At 40.5% G+C, this 16,364-nt stretch overlaps 1 protein-coding gene across 2 annotated transcripts in view; it reads right to left on the reverse strand.

Annotated features, from left to right (window-relative positions):
• LOC140359937 (neuropilin-2-like) overlaps positions 1 to 16,364 on the reverse strand; it is a 185,515-nt gene that overhangs the window by 155,017 nt on the left and 14,134 nt on the right. For both annotated transcript variants that reach the window (XM_072445188.1, XM_072445189.1), the window contains exon 2: positions 8,882 to 9,062. In XM_072445188.1, coding sequence (XP_072301289.1) covers positions 8,882 to 9,062 — 181 coding nt within the window. The remainder of the gene's footprint in view (positions 1 to 8,881; positions 9,063 to 16,364) is intronic.

The following is a 16,364-nucleotide window of genomic DNA, read 5'->3' on the forward strand; positions in this document are numbered from 1 at the left end:
AATTTGAGCAGTTCTGATTGAGTCAACGCTTGCTTAAAATGACATGTTGGACTCATTTTACTAAAACGCAGGTGAGAATAATTCAAGGCGACTAATTTAACTCATCTTGTCTACGTTCGGAAGCACTGTTGAACTTAATTTCACGTTTTGACTTAAGTTGAGTCAATGCATGGACGCCATTCAGTGCAACAATATTAAACGATGTGTTTCAGGACTTTGCGACCAGATGCATCACTTTTTTGTTTTAAGTTGAGTGAGCAAGTGAAGTCAAAACTAGAAAATCGTAAAACCTGTCACGCACTTTTTAAAATAAGCAAGTCTTTCGATGCTTTTCAGATGCATCTACAGGATCGAAAGAAGTCAAAAGAAGGTAAAGGAACACAAAAAAAACAAGTGTAATTTTAAATGATAAAAGTCAACATTTTACGCAAGACTGACTTTCTAAATTCAGTGCACGTTTGAGAAATTGTCCATATTTAGCTCAAAACGCTTGGTTCCACTGCATGATGTCATTGGGTGATGAACTGTGTACACCTCCTTAGAAATGACAGCCAAACCCCATTCTCACTTCGCAACTTGTTCCCCCGATTTCACCTCTTTTTTTGTCGCACTTTAACGTGTGCATTTGGACATACTTCCTTTCCCCCCTCGACCGCACCAGTTCACCTCAAACGCCTCAGAGGATGTTGAAATCACTTGTGAAATGAGAGGTGCGCGTGAGTCATCGTAAGCCCTGGTTATGTGCTGATCACAGACTGGACATCCTTCCTTCCTCCCCGCGCTCCTTTCCTCGTCTCCTCGTCTCCTTTCCCGTTGCACTTAAATCTGCTGTGTATGAATCTTAATGAAAACATCTCTCGCGCTGTCCGACCACCTCTTTATTGATTCGGGCGCAGTGCTCGGGCCAAACAGCGATGCATTATGGATTCACGATTACCATCTTAAATTGCAATCAGGCGCGTCCCGAATTTTATTACCTCAACGTGTAATAAAACGGGCCTTGTCTGAAAGCGAGGAGGACGGACGAGACGGAACGGGGACAAAACAGGGACGGAACCAGGACTACAGCAAGACTATTGTCCCGACTATTACAAGAGTGAGATCAAATCAAAGACCGGATACTTCTTACCAAACTCTCCTAAAGTCTAATATAAAAGGTTCGCTTGTTTTTCTAATATAACTTGTGGTAAATATGTATAATAGTTTTAGTTACGTTAAGTTGTAGTTTGAGAAGAAAGTTTGAAAAATCAAAGCCTAAAATGTACAGGAAGTAGAGCCGAGTTCTAAAACTGAATCCCTCTGTGATGTCATCAATGTGCGACGTGCCGTTGAAAACACACTTTTCTGACAGTTTAAACCATCATTCCACAAAATGAAGGTGTTATATGGTATTGTTGTTTGTCAAATCATAACTATTGTGTAATTCATATGGATTTTGGCTCTTGTTTACAGGACGGTTGCTAGGTAACAGTTGTAGAATTACCTCTATCCATGTCATTTGCTGCTCACGTCCAAACAGGAAGTACAATTATAAACTTTATAAAAACGGTCATACTGGAGACAAACGGGCAAAATGTTAAGTCGAATCTGAACTATAATTGTGTTCTTTATGTTTTAATGAAATGTGTATTCTAAAGTGTCTTATAGACTGTAAAGGTGCAGTATGGAACTTTTTTCTGGTGGAGGGTTTGCCATTTTCTTTCTGTTCTGGTTTTGGTCGATTACGGTTTGTTAACTAATGTAATTACTTAAACTAAACTCCAAATGGAGCTCACTCTGAATAAAAAGAGAATGTGCAATGTTATTGTTTTGCCAGATAAAGTTTAAAGGTCCAAAAGTTAATACTATTCCGAGTCTTGTTTGGTTTTTAGGTCTGAAGATTGTTGGATGAGAAGATCTGGTGCGGTGGTTCCAGAGTGTGGCATTAAACTTAGCTGAACACGACTTTTATTCAACTGCAAGTGTTTTTTATTGCCAAAAATTACCCAGAGAAACTGTGAGTGGCCTTTTTACTTTAATCACTTTTTGTTTTATTGATCCGTTCAATGAAGACGCACTTAAAACACTTAAAGAGTAAATTGTCAAACATTGTTACGTTCCACAAAAAAAACACTTACTTCTCTGCAACTCATCTACTATAAATATGTCATTTTTGTGAAGGCAAAATAAAAGAGTTATAAAAAAAACATAAATAACATTAAACAACAGCAGAACTTGTAAAGCAAATAGGGCGTCGCTACAAGAGCTGGATAAATGTAACGCCGTAGTGTAGAACATCTCCATTTAGCAGCTTTAAACTTGTACTTCCGACTGTTGGAAATCTAAAAACATATCCTGAAACGAGAAAACTTTTATATGTCAAATGTCTCGAAAAATTTAGCAGATTTGCAGGAGAAATGTGCAAATGGGATTTACCGTATTTTCCGGACTATAAGTCACACCTTTTTTCATAGTTTTGGCGACTTCTACTTATATTTAAACTTACACTTTTACTCCGGGGCAACTTATATGTGATATTATTTGTTATTTTCACACTTGCAACTGCATTTCACACTCCAGTGCGACTTATATATGTTTTTTTCTTCTCTATTATGCATTTTTGGCTGGTGCGACTTATACTCCAGTGCGACTTACAGTCCGGAAAATACTGTATTATAGTAAATAATTCTGCGGACGTGTGCGTAGCGCCTCCTTCTGGCTACACGCGTCGCACTAATTCCCCAAGCGACCGATGGCACGTGGCGGGGATCTAGCGCGTCCCGATTGCGCGGCCGCACCAAAGACGCTGTGTTTTCTGTGTGCGGCTTTAACGTCTCATCGATCACACGTGGGTGGGTTTGGCTGCTCTGATCTGAATCACACACGTGTCTTTGTGCGATGGGGGGAAAAACGCATCAATATTTCACCGGCTGAAAGGTTGAAAAAGCCCCCACCTGAACCGCACTCTGCCCCGCGCCAACTCTGTCTCGTTCACATGCCAGTACAAAGTGTGCGTTTGCATTATTTACGATCCACAAAGTCGCCATCAATGACACAGAGACACAGAGACACAGAGGGAGAACATACAAACCTTCTACATGTCGTCCTTTTGTCTAGTCTAGTCTTTACATGTCGTGTACAAAGTCATTCAACATCAAGAGAAAAGATGATCCGCACCAGATTTAGCTCCTTGGCCGTCCCGGGGCAGGTGGCAAGTTAAAAGGTGCGCGTTTCATGACAATTGTAGTTCATTATTAACATTAGCTCAGTAAAATGCACCGTAAAACTACTAAATTAATTCAGAGGGATAGAAAATACAACTAAAATCTAACGTTGGCGCGGTTGATTTTCAGGTCGTGCTTTTTCGAGCGACGCTATGAATATCTACAGACAGTTTCAGACGGTCTGGAAGTTGGTCCTATTGTCTCGTGGTTAAATAAAGGAAAGGACGATTGTGCAAATGCAGAGGGACTTTTCGGGACAGTCCCGTGTCTGTTGCAGTGGAGCGGGTCGATCGAGTCGTTTGTTTCGAGCAAAGTTGGACGTATTGTTTTCAAGGGAAGTGGAGCAGCATTTGATTTCTTAGATTGAATTAGATTAGATTTAATGTAATTTTGAAGTGCGGTGGTGATAATAAAGTGTTTGTCAATTGCCTTCAATGCTTGGTAATAGAGGGATATATAGAGCGTTTTACAAATGTCGTCCGGCGTAACTGTTTTGGTCCAAAGTCTATCAAAATTGTCCATTTTCAAGGTATCAATACTTTTTGATGGTTAATCTACTACAGTTCTTGTTTTGGTTTGATTTCGAGACAAATTTCAACATGTTTGTGTCTACCTTTGTCTCAGTTCTCATTTATAAAAAGTTCGATACTTTTGTCCAGTTTGGTCTTTATCGTGCATTCGTGTTTCTTCTAAAAGTCGACATCGTGACGGCTCCAACCACTGGTACAGAACCTTTTTTAGACGTATTTACAACATAAACCGTCGCTCTCGAGCCCTCTGACCACCAATAATCTCGCACAAACCGGCACGATTCAAATCTCACACAAACCGGCACAATTCAAATCTTGCACAAACCGGCCCGATTCAAGCGCCTGTCGTCTAATCAATGGTTATTTACAAGCGTCGCGCAGCTCAGGGGGGTATTTTTGTTCCTCTGAGGCATCCAGCGTTTGTGTACCGCCCTGTGTGTGTGTGTGTGTGTCTCTGTGTGTGTGTGTGTGTGTGTGTGTGTGTGTGAGTGTGTGCGTGGGTGTGCGTGTCGTGTGCGTCTGAAATAGAGCCGTTAGACGCAGGGGTCAGAGGTCACTTAGGTGTGTGTGTGTCTCTGTGGGGGGCCAAGTGTGGCCTCGCTGATTGTCGGCAGCAGGTCCGGCGTTGGTCACATATTACTGTCTCTGTCTGAATTGGTGTCTCTCTTCAACACGCGTGCAGTACAAAGTTTGTTTCTGCGGCAACGGCGGCACAGGCTGTCGAGCGTTCGGCGTCCAACCAGACTCTAGCTGTTTCCAATCGTATCCAAAGTCCATATTTCAGATCTTTACGTGTGTTTCACAAAAGGTAAGTCGAATTTTACAACAGCTGAACATAACAGATACGTTACTAAAATATTATGTTGACATTATATCCATATGTTATTGACCTATTTCCATTTAAGTGAAATATATGTAAATAGATCATGTTAACATCTAAATTATTCCATTTGGATTGACATAAAAAATACAATAATTCTATGTAAAAAGGAAACTGTACATTTATTTAGGGTCAATGTTTATTTTTATTTTTGAGAGCGCGCTTCAAAAAAATTCATTTAAAAATCTAAATATTATTATTGTTGGCAATTTTCAATGTATTTTCTTATTGATACATTTTTTTTTTTTTAAATAAAATGCATTAATTTCTACTTCTTTTATCTTGAAACCAGTAAGAAAGGCTGTGAAACAAGTTAAATAATGCAGTGTTTTTCTACATTTCTGTGTTGTGTCACATTTTTATGTTTCAAAAAGATTCTGCAACACTAAGAACTAAAACCTTTCCAGATCTGACCATTTATGGACCAAAAATATGGTGTGGTGAATAATGTTTGCCTGGTTCTTTAAATTTGTCGTCATTGTCGTGCTTTCTTTTTTCACTCCCAAAACGACACTTAATCAATAAAACCCATGTGTGACGGCAGTAACTCAAGGCCCATTAGTGTTTCCCGACAAACTGGTAAGAAACAAAGGCTGGAAATAAAGTTAAATTGGTAAATAAATAAATATTCATTCATTCTTGCGTTTGTTCCTTCTGCTTGTCGGTGAGAAAAAAAATCAATCAAATGCGAACAAAAGACCAACCAAAAACCAACAGCACCAGACGCCTTAAAACCATCACATAAATCATCGAAACGATATTTGTATTTCCATTTCTCAAACTCGTCGGGGGCCATGCAGTGGAGCTGAGCCACAGTAAATCTTGAGTTTACAAAGAGGAGAAACACTGGTCCACGGCTCATCTCGTGCGGGACAAAGGACCTGTATGTGCTCAGACAAAGACCACGTTGTAACGCTGCAACATGCTTCGCTCTTGACCTTTTTGCTTGGCCATAAAAAACAAGATAGTGCAGCGTCTGTTCCCCGCAAAATAATGTGTCGCAAATCTCTGCAGCAGAAATGAGGCGTGTCGATCGGGACGGGAAATGTTCTGGTGGTGGTTCTTCCTCATCGTTATCGCGGTCTTGATTTGGGTTTTGGACCACAGCAGTTCTGGAAAGTAGTGTCAGGTCATGTTGTAGCTTCCTTTGTTCCGTTGTGGTTTAGTTTGGTCCAGTTCTTACTTGTTTGAGGCTTAAAAATTGTTTCGTCATGACTTTTTATGTAGTTAAAGACGTAGTGTAAGTCCTGAGTTAGTCCTGGTTGAGTTCTGGCTTCTTTTTCTTGTTTGTTGCTTGCTTAGTTTAGTTTTGGACAGTGTACAGTTGTTTTTAGGCTTTAAACTTTACCAATACAACTAACTTTAATAATTGGAGTTCATTCTTCATTCAGCATGAGATCTTAAAAAACAACTTAGTCGAGCAGTTTGAAGCAAGACGGCGAAGCAAGTTTCTAACAATGGCAAAAAACATCTTTCGTTTGCAAAAAGACCTTATCTACAGTGTATTTTCTTATTGCATGTCTTTATGTGAAGTCTTTGACCGTATTTGCTTTTAAGATGTGGACCACGGGCAGAACCGTTGCCTTGTCGATGCCACAGACGGACTGATTAGGTCCAGAGACAAGCCAGGACTCAAACCCAGACTAAACTAAACTCGTATTAAAACAGAGGTAGGACTGAGTTGGAAAGATTTAAATACATTCAAATACCGTATTTCACCTTTTTCATAGTTTTGGCCGGGGTGTGACTTATATGTGATATTATTCGTAATTTTCAGGCAACCACAAGAGGGCGCTCTAGGCTCTAAGCGGCGCAGAAGAAGAATCTGCACTTCCTCTTCCTCTGGAGTTTGTGGAGTTGTTTAGAAGTGACACAGAGGAAGAAAAATTCAATGGATTTAGTGATTTGGGGTCAAACTGATGCTTTGGTAAACTTGTTAGCATGTTCTTTATGCTATAGTTATCTGAATAACTGTGCATATGTGACGTTAACATACCAGACACTTACCACAGTTCTGTCTGTGCCTCATGTAGCTGAAGGTGTTAGCGTTAGCATACGTCATGTAGCTGAAGGTGTTAGCGTTAGCATACGTCATGTAGCTGAAGGTGTTAGCGTTAGCATACGTCATGTAGCTGAAGGTGTTAGCGTTAGCATACGTCATGTAGCTGAAGGTGTTAGCGTCAGCATACGTCATGTAGCTGAAGGTGTTAGCGTTAGCATACGTCATGTAGCTGAAGGTGTTAGCGTTAGCATACGTCATGTAGCTGAAGGTGTTAGCGTTAGCATACGTCATGTAGCTGAAGGTGTTAGCGTTAGCATACGTCATGTAGCTGAAGGTGTTAGCGTTAGCATACGTCATGTAGCTGAAGGTGTTAGCGTCAGCATACGTCATGTAGCTGAAGGTGTTAGCGTTAGCATACGTCATGTAGCTGAAGGTGTTAGCGTTAGCATACGTACACCTATTCACCATTTTCTCTCATCTGTTATTTTTAACTGCATTTCAAGATGAAATGTCTGTTCTTGGTCTTGGATTTTATCAAATAGATTTCCCATAAAATGCCACTTATATATGTTTTGTTCTTCCCTATTATACATTTTTTGGCTGGTGCGACTTATAGTCTGGAAAATACGGTACTGGCCCAGTGTATAAACTCATGACTTCATCTTCCGTTTTTCAGTTGTTTTTTTGCTGTGATCCTCATCATTCAGCGACCACAGCCCGCGCACCGCCGCTCGTCCTCGCACCGCACGTTGAGACACCCCCACTAGCCCAGACTTTAAATCCCGACGCAGCATCCGCACCTCAGCAAACCTCGGCCTCGTTAGCCGCTATCGACGCTCTCGACTCATCACGCTCGCGCCGTCGGTATTGCCCGGTAAGCCACGGCGTCTAATTACCCTCCTCCTGTCCCTCCGATTACCCAGCATGCACCAGCGTGTCTTCCAACTTCCTCCCGTGTCTTTTATCCGCACTCTCCGTGTGTCTAATTCCTCGCTTCTCTCGCTCCAACTAGCTCCGTTGCGCAGCCAAAAAAGAAAAAAAAAAGCCCAAATGATGGACACCAAATCCTCTAATCTCGGTTAAATCTTGTGAAGTGTGAACGCGTCCTGGAACAGTAAATGTGTTGTAATTAGACTTTGATAATTAGAGGAAGGAGACCAAGGGAAGGTCCCAGAGAGATTATTATGAGAGAGAGAGAGCCAGAGGAACAGGAGGAGAGTGGGATGGAGCTCGTCCAGAGCGTCCAACGAGGAAGAGACAAATATCTGGGACGACGTTTAAATCTATTACGTCACGTTTAAAGAGTGGAAGTGTCCAGAGGATGGAAGTCATGTGCAGTTAGTGAGGAGTGACAGAGCAGCCAAAAGGTGTCCTCACATAAGACGTTACAAGTGAGAGTAATTGTTTAGCGATGACTAGAAAAGAAACCTAAGCTATTACGAGTTAGAGATATTAGAGCAGGGGTGTCCAAACTTTTTCACCTAGGGCCGCATTTTGAAACTTAAACGACGCAGAGGGCCACAAACAACTTGACAATGACAAAGTGAATCATTCGAAATTTAGCATTTGATGTAATTGCGATGAGCCTCCACACCTTTAATTAGACTTAGAACATTAATATTCGGTTGGTATAACATCAATATGCCTGAATTTTCCCAATTTCACAGTAAAAAGTACTACTTTTTGTTGTTTGGGCCGACATAGCATGAAGCTGGAGGGCCGACAAAAATTGGTCTGAGGGCCGCATTTGGCCCCCGGGCCCTAGTTTGGACATGCCTGTATTAGAGATAACGTGGGAGTAAATGTGGGCAGTTTGGAAACTACTCAAGAGAACAACAATGTCTTGAAAAGGTTGTAGGTAAAAATACAAATACAGCGACAGTCGATGACACAAAGAGTACACGCAAAGCAAACACAATTCATTCAACTGTCTGCCTGAAATATAGAAGAAAACAGCTCCTCAGTGGCTTTAAGAAGTATCAGAAAACTTTTTCATCCCAGGTCTAACATAATGAATAGTTTTAATCAATCACGACCAAAATAATCTTCGTTATGTTAAAAGTAGAAGTATATAGTTGATATATTAGAAGTAGTAGTAGTAATATTTCAATCAGAACACATCTGACTCCAAAACATCCAACATGACAACTGTATTTCTGGACCTAGACCTCTCCATCCTTTCATGAACAACGACAGTATTTTAAACATAGTATTTTGCTTTGCCAGGAATACTTCGAATACTCCCGAATACAGTCGTGTTTCTCACCTGCAGTCCAGTTTCTCGATCTCAAAGTGTGGGTTGAAGTTGAGGACGATTCGCTGCAGGGGCTCGGGCGCCGTGATGACCCAGCGGCAGTTCTGGTGAGGCGGGTACTCCAGCGGGTACCCGGGCGTGGTGATGTACCCCGCCTGGCTGGCATCCAGGTACCCACCGCAGGGTTCAGCCACTGCCAGGGGCAAAGAAACAGACAGAATGAACACTGAGCACGAGCGGCATGCAAAATACCATAAAAGCGCTCCAAATTAAAGCGGCGCTGTGTAACATTTCTGCCTGGTCATCTCCATGGAGACGACCAGGCAGGTCCAGATCTGTGGAGAGGCAAGTCCCGCTCATAGAGAGTGAGTTTTTTTGAGAAATATGAACTGTAGTTGAATCAATGCAAGATGCGATAGGTTTAATGCCACTGTGGAACATTCCAAGTGAAACAATACAATCTTCAGGTGGCGGACACTCCAAAAGAAAAGTTACACACTGAGTCTTTATTTAAAATAGGTTTGAGTAAGAATTTTGCAAGTGGGACTTAAAAGAAAGCTTAGCAACTGTGTAAGTGTCTTAGCAACTGTTTAGCCTCTTATTTTAACCAGGCAAATTCAATTAAATCAAATTATTATCTTTTTTCTTTCTTCGTCCTCGTCCAGGTCTAACAATGTAGCATGTTATTGTAGGCTATAGTTGAGTTTAAGATAAAGGATTAGTTTGGTTCATTAGCAGCAAACTATCATTTAAAAAAGACGTATATTATGCATTATCTGCTTTATAGTTATTATCTACGACACCTGCTGATCATTATCTTATATTTTAACAATATTAATGTATAACAGCTTGATAAAAGAAAAAAAAATCATAGAAGGGACAACGATTATAACATGATTTAAAGCTCTTAAAAGTCTCTTTTGCATTATGTCTTCTTTAAGAGCTAAAATGACCACTCGGGAGACGCAAATGATTCAAACGTTTGACCTTTGGCAAAAATAAATGCTGAAATAAATGTAAATATGCAGAGAAATCATGAATCCAAATTCCCTTTAGCTTCAATGCTAACACTGCATCGCTAGCAGCACAATCGACAAGCAGACAAACCTGATAAACCTTATGTTTTCCAATGAGCGCTACAATCTTCCACCCACAATGCAATCTGTGTCTGGGGAGCCATGAGGGACGGGCGGCGGGGCGGGGGTCAAAGTTCACCCCCTCGCCGCACAAAAGAGTCCATTTTGACCGGCGACGGCTGACACATCTTTTACACGTCCGCGGACAATGCTACAGTATATTTACGATGAAGCCGAGATACTGTCGCACTTCGTCCGTGTCACGCCCGACACAAACGCGCTCATTGTCACGGTTACGAGCCGCGGGTCGCGTCGTAACCCAGACACGGACCAGACAACACCGCAAACGACAGCGGCGCGGCTTCTGTGGAGTCCGTTGTTACGCGCCGCTCGCTGTCATATTTGATCGACTACTTCCACAGGCCGATGTGTTGGCGATGGGTGTGAGAAGAAACGTAGTATTCTGCGTGACGGTCCGAGCTCGTAAATGACCCACAATTGACTGATATCTTGTCTATAAAAGGCGTTATTTGAATTCTGAGCCGGTAAATGTTTTCCGCACGAGGCACTTTTAATGCAAACAGCATCTGTGAATGTCAGCTGCTCGCTTAAGAGGAATAAACATCGATATCGCAGACAATAGACGGCTATATTTTGAGCTTTTTCATTGAAATGTGGTTTTACCTGTAAATCGTGAGTTTCAAGTATGAAGTGAGCCAAAGGAGTTCAACCGTTTACATCAGATAAGATGAGATAAGGGGAAATTCCAATGTTGCAACACAGATTAGGTACAGAAACAGATCAGGCACAGAAGTATAGTAATAAAAAAAACAGATGACTTTGAAAAGAAAAAAAACTCTTATAAATAACTCTTATGTAAAAAAAAAAACTTAAAAACATATAAAATTATAAAAATCGTATAATAACTTACATCAAATGCACGACTTTGGTTTGAAAGCGATCATTTACGGGGAAAAGTATGAGTGGAATACAATCTCAAAACAAATCTTTAATTAGTGGGACAATCTTTTTTACCGTATTTTCCGGACTATAAGTCGCACCTTTTTTCATCGTTTTGGACGGGGTGCGACTTATACTTATATTTATACTCATATACTTATATTCCAGAGCGACTTATATGTGATATTATTTGTTATTTTCACACTTGCAACTGCATTTCATACTCCAGTGCGACTTATATATGTTTATTCCTCTATTATGCATTTTTTGGCTGGTGCGACTTATAGTCCAGACAATACGGTAATAATATCTGGGCTGCGTTCACACTGCAGGTCGAAACTGTTGCTTTTCCCCCCCCCAAATGTGACCAAGATCTGATTCAAATCCGATCGTTTTCAAAGTGCCTACAGTCTGAACAGAAGAGTGACATTTATTCCACTTCTGCTCTGGAATAAAACTGGTGCCACGTTTTGCTTGTTTTTTTAATTGGAAAAGACGAGAATTAAACGGATAAACCTTTAAAACACTTTCAGACAACAACGGCAGAGCTAGACAAAGCACAAACAAGTCAAGTAAAGTGCGACAAGGTTAAAATATCAACAGAGACGCACGATAAAGATGGATACATGACTTAAAGGTGCTGCTTCTTCTTTACAGTCCGTTTCATAATGTGACAACAGCACGACTCCTGGGTTTGTCCTCTTCCTTCTCCACGTCGGACACTTCCGGGCTGTTGCGTTCACACTTCAAAGCTGATTCGAATCACGTTTTATTAACAACGTGAACCGCCTCGTTGCAAAAAATCTCACTGGTGAAAAAAATCTGAATCGAGCGTGAAAAAACCTGCAGCGTGAACGTAGCGTAAAAGTGGATTCGTACTGAAAGATAGCTTTATATTTATGGCGATGTTCTGGTATTGTCACTTTGATTACACACTACTAATATGCAATCTAACTGTATAAACTCAAATGTGTTTTATGATTGCACGTTATTTGTTTTATAGGTCCCCGAGAAGAGTGCGGCGACAGATTGCTGCAGTTAATGGGGTTCCTGATTACAAATAAACAAATAAATCAAACTATCGAGCGCATGTTTCTGCCACCTGCTTGTCTCCGAAATGTTGAGATGTTATGGCGTTCCACAGAATGGCGTTCAACGTATCTATCGCCATGGAGACAAGCGAGGAAAGCCACTGAGCCAAGTTACAGGTCAGTAAAGCTATTTTTAAAGCACCTATAAATGAATGAATGTAGGATGTTTAGATATTAGGAGGATATTACCGTATTTTCCGGACTATACATCGCACCTTTTTTCATAGTTTTTGCCGGGGTGCGACTTATACTTATATACTTATACTCCAGAGCGACTTATATGTGATATTATTTGTTATTTTCACACTTGCAACTGCATTTCATACTCCAGTGCGACTTATATATGTTTTTTTCTTCTCCATTATGCATTTTTTGGCTGGAGCGACTTATACTCCAGTGCGACTTATAGTCCAGAAAATACGGTAGAACTGATGGTTAAATTAGTTTTCATTCCTTCCATTTGATGTCATTCAAACTACTTAAGGGCTAAGCAAGACGAAATAAAGAATAATTACCATTTTGTCTGTATAATCCACTAGCGCAACATTAGCATAACTGTTTTCTATACTAGATTGTACAATAAACATTTAAAATTACATTCATTCATTTTAAAAAACCTTGTAGTTAGATTTTGGGGTTTTTATAACTTTCACCATGTTTATTTCAATCTTTTCACTGTTAACCGTAGATTACTTTTCTTAAGTAGATTTCTGTGCCGCTGTTACTTCCGGTCAGACAGGAAGTTACCAAAATAAAGGCCTTATAACACCATGTAATAGCATCAATTTGACCTTTACAATAGATAAGTTTAATCCCAAATCTAACCCTATCAAACGCCATCTGTTGAGTTACATAGTGCACCTTCAGGCAGTAAATCTGGCAAGAACTGACAGGCGAACTTTCACATCTGTAATTCGTAACTGCGTTTGACGACCGTAAACCGTAGACAGCCTCTCAAATTGAGCACAGCAAACGGGAAAACATATCCAGTTGCATGATGACTGGACGGAGTCGCGGCGGGCGGGGCATTTCGCACCGACGCCAACGTAAACAAGTGAAGCGTAAACACCAAAACTAGTCGATCGTTCAATAAGAAGCGCGTTTACAAATGTTCTTTTTTATGTCAATTCGGGTCCAAGGCGGCTTTTTCCTGCTCCGCTCTCCCTGTGCAGTGATTCTTGTGTGTTTACAGGTGCCAAGTCAAACTACTCTGCAGATCGGCCCATGTCTCCTCGCTATAAATAGTCGGGCTACTGTAAACCGACTGTGGAGGACAACATCAGCGCTAACACCCGATCTGAGGGTGACTTTAACATTCATTCACACGCTCTCGTCACTCAAATTATGCGAAACACAACTTTTTTTTTTCAACATTTGCAGATAAATGGTGAATGATTATGGCACAAAATAGGCCAATACAAGTTTGTAAAAGCGTTGACTCTATGAAAGAGCAAGGCGGTTTTCAAAATGTGGAACTATGTGTGGTGTCTTATTTAGTCGAGGTGATACTTAGAACTATTTTAGCCTTTTGAATATGTTTTTTCTTAGTTACAAATAGTTTTTTTCTGTTAAATTCATTCTATTTGGTCAAAATAATTGGGAAAAATGTCATTCTAACCAATAACACTCTTAGACTGAAGCTACAAACGCTTTGATTAGGGTCAGTTTCTTTAGATAAAGCCAAGTTATTATGTATAGTCTGCTCCAGAGATTATTCTTATAGTCATAGCTAATTTGAATGCCAATCACAATCAAACACTGTCTATTATGCTCAACGGCAACTGCATTTACCCCATAACTACAGAATCCAGTTCCTAGCAAGTCTGACAATCTCCTTTTTCACATAAACGAGAGGTTGCTTATTTGCCAAGAGTGGTTAAATACGATAGCCGCTTTTATTGGCAATTATAGCGACAACGTTTCAGTGCTAATGCTAAATTGCTACACTTTCCTGAACGCCTCTTAACCCTCCGTTTGCGCCAAATCGGTTCTTTGAGCGGCTGTAGATGGATAAGAGTCGTCTGGACCAGTTTTGGGGCAAAGACCAATTGAATTTGGGTTTTTTAATTCAGTGTTTATTAATTTATTTTTTTACTCATGGCACACCACCCACTAAAAAAAATCACAACTTATAGGAAAAAAATGAGTGTATAATAATGTAGCAAATGCTGAGTCTGGTTCACTAAGTTTGATTGTTTTTGCTTTCTTTTTTGGATCAGAACTTTGCTCTGGACACTCCAAAATGGTAAATTATTCTCAAATTAAACCCACTTTACTCAAATTTGATCTATTTTCCCAAGGCACAACCGACAATACCTCAAATCGAGCGTTTGGTAGTCAGTGAGCTCTGAGTTCTCTGACCGCGTCTTTACCGTCGCCTCGTCCTTCTAAACATAGTGACACACAGTTTCCTCCGCGTGCAGAAGGCCGCGCACACGCAGGATGAATTGGCGCTCCACTGTCTGCAAACACTTAGCGCTAACCCACTCCCGCCCGGCCGTCCCCCGCCGCGAGCAGAGCAGTCCTGTCCATCTCCCGATCAAAATCATTTGTATTTAATAATGCCACTGTTATGTTTAAAAGGTCTTTTTGTTTGTGTTTTAGAGTTTGTATAGTACAGGAAAATATTACAATGATCCAAAAACCACCCGTATTTTCCGGACAATAAGTCGCACCTTTTTTCATAGTTTTGGCCGTGGTGCGACTTATACTTATATTTATACTTATATACTATTTTTACACTTGCAACCGCATTTCATACTCCAGTGCGACTTATGTTTGTTTTTTTCTTCTCTATTGTGCATTTTTTGCCTGGTGCGACTTATACTCTGGTGCGAAAATACGGTACTATTATTATTATTTTTTATCTCATTCTTTTATATACCGTAGATTTATTGTTGCAGTTCTACAAGTGATAACATTTTGCACTGGAAAGAAAGACCTGCTTAAAGATATTGTTTTATTGCTGCGGAAAAATAGTTGGTGCAGACTAATTTATGAAATTTAAATGTGAATTTTTCCACACAATCATGTCAGATTATTGGAATTGAATCGCGTTTTACAAATAAAATGCTCGTTGTAGTCAATTTTGTAGAGTTTGTTGGAGAATTTTGGAACGAACATCATTAAAACGAGACAATACGACTGGTATAATAGACAATATCACAGTAAACATGGATAAAAAATCAGCCAAAATTCAATTATTGTGCTCAGTTGACACAATATTCACACAAAGCATTATTTTTAATCGCCTTTTGGGTAAAACATCTGCGACAAACTGGCCACACCCATTCACTCTCACATTCATTCACTTTCAGACAATTTTAGGTTCACATCCACCTTTGTTCTGCCAATCAAATCATCAAACAAGTCTATGCAATTAGCACGAGTCATACCACAGAATAACGTCCCTTTCTCTTCTCGTGGCTAATAACCGAGCTGTAGGAAGGCGTCCCGAGCGCTGGAGCCCATGCCGTTTGATTCGTCTGTGTTTAATATTGCTTTGGAGGTGGAGATCATTTGTCTTCCCTCATTGCCTCGCCCTCTCTCCCTCCTGACTCCCTCCTGACTCCCGCTCAGCTCCCCGACCGCTGCAGATCTGATGAATAAGGCTCAGATAGTGCACAGACAGGTGCTGCGTGAGCGAGACGGGGCGCGGAGTCGTTAGCGCTTTTAAAAGACGGGTTTAGGCGAGGTATCATTGGTATTCTGTTTGTCACGTGTGTTTCTTACGGCGCGTGTTGGCTGTGTGGTGGCTACTAACGCGTGTTCACATTTTATTACCCCATTTTTCCCATTTTAAAGCCACGACGAGGGAAAGTTTGAGTTGTTAGACGTGGCAGGGCTTGATTCTAGCTCCATCTATCCATTTTACACATTATAGTGCTTCAGTGACTTTGTGTAGTTTAACATTTGTAGTTCAAATAAACAGAAAGCTCAGTAAAACATTAAAAACAACTACATTAACCAACTGTGGGTACAAAAGAGATGGAACAGAATGCAGACCGATCAATTCAAAAGACGGATAAAGACAACGTTTTGATACTTCCAGTTTAACTTAATTCTTGACTGATACTTGAAATCACTTGTTTGAGGTCAGGGGTGAATAGAATAGAACAACATGTCCACCCACCAACCAGCAAGTCGCCAGTTCAAACCTCGTTCATGCAAGTACGATTGTTGTATCCTTGAGGCACTTCGACCTTTATATACCACTCCTCTAGTGAACATGAGTATTACGCAAAAAAAACTAAAATATGCACAAAATCTTTTAAATAAGGTTCCTTGGTTGGATTAGATTTCTTAAACTTTTTAGGCCAGGACCCTATAATAACCCTAAAACCGACTCAGGACCACCAGAGTAAGACT

Source organism: Eucyclogobius newberryi, unplaced genomic scaffold (assembly GCF_026437365.1).
Source record: "Eucyclogobius newberryi isolate DKJ021-1_F unplaced genomic scaffold, fEucNew1.0.hap1 SCAF_14, whole genome shotgun sequence".
Lineage (NCBI taxonomy): Eukaryota > Metazoa > Chordata > Actinopteri > Gobiiformes > Gobiidae > Eucyclogobius > Eucyclogobius newberryi.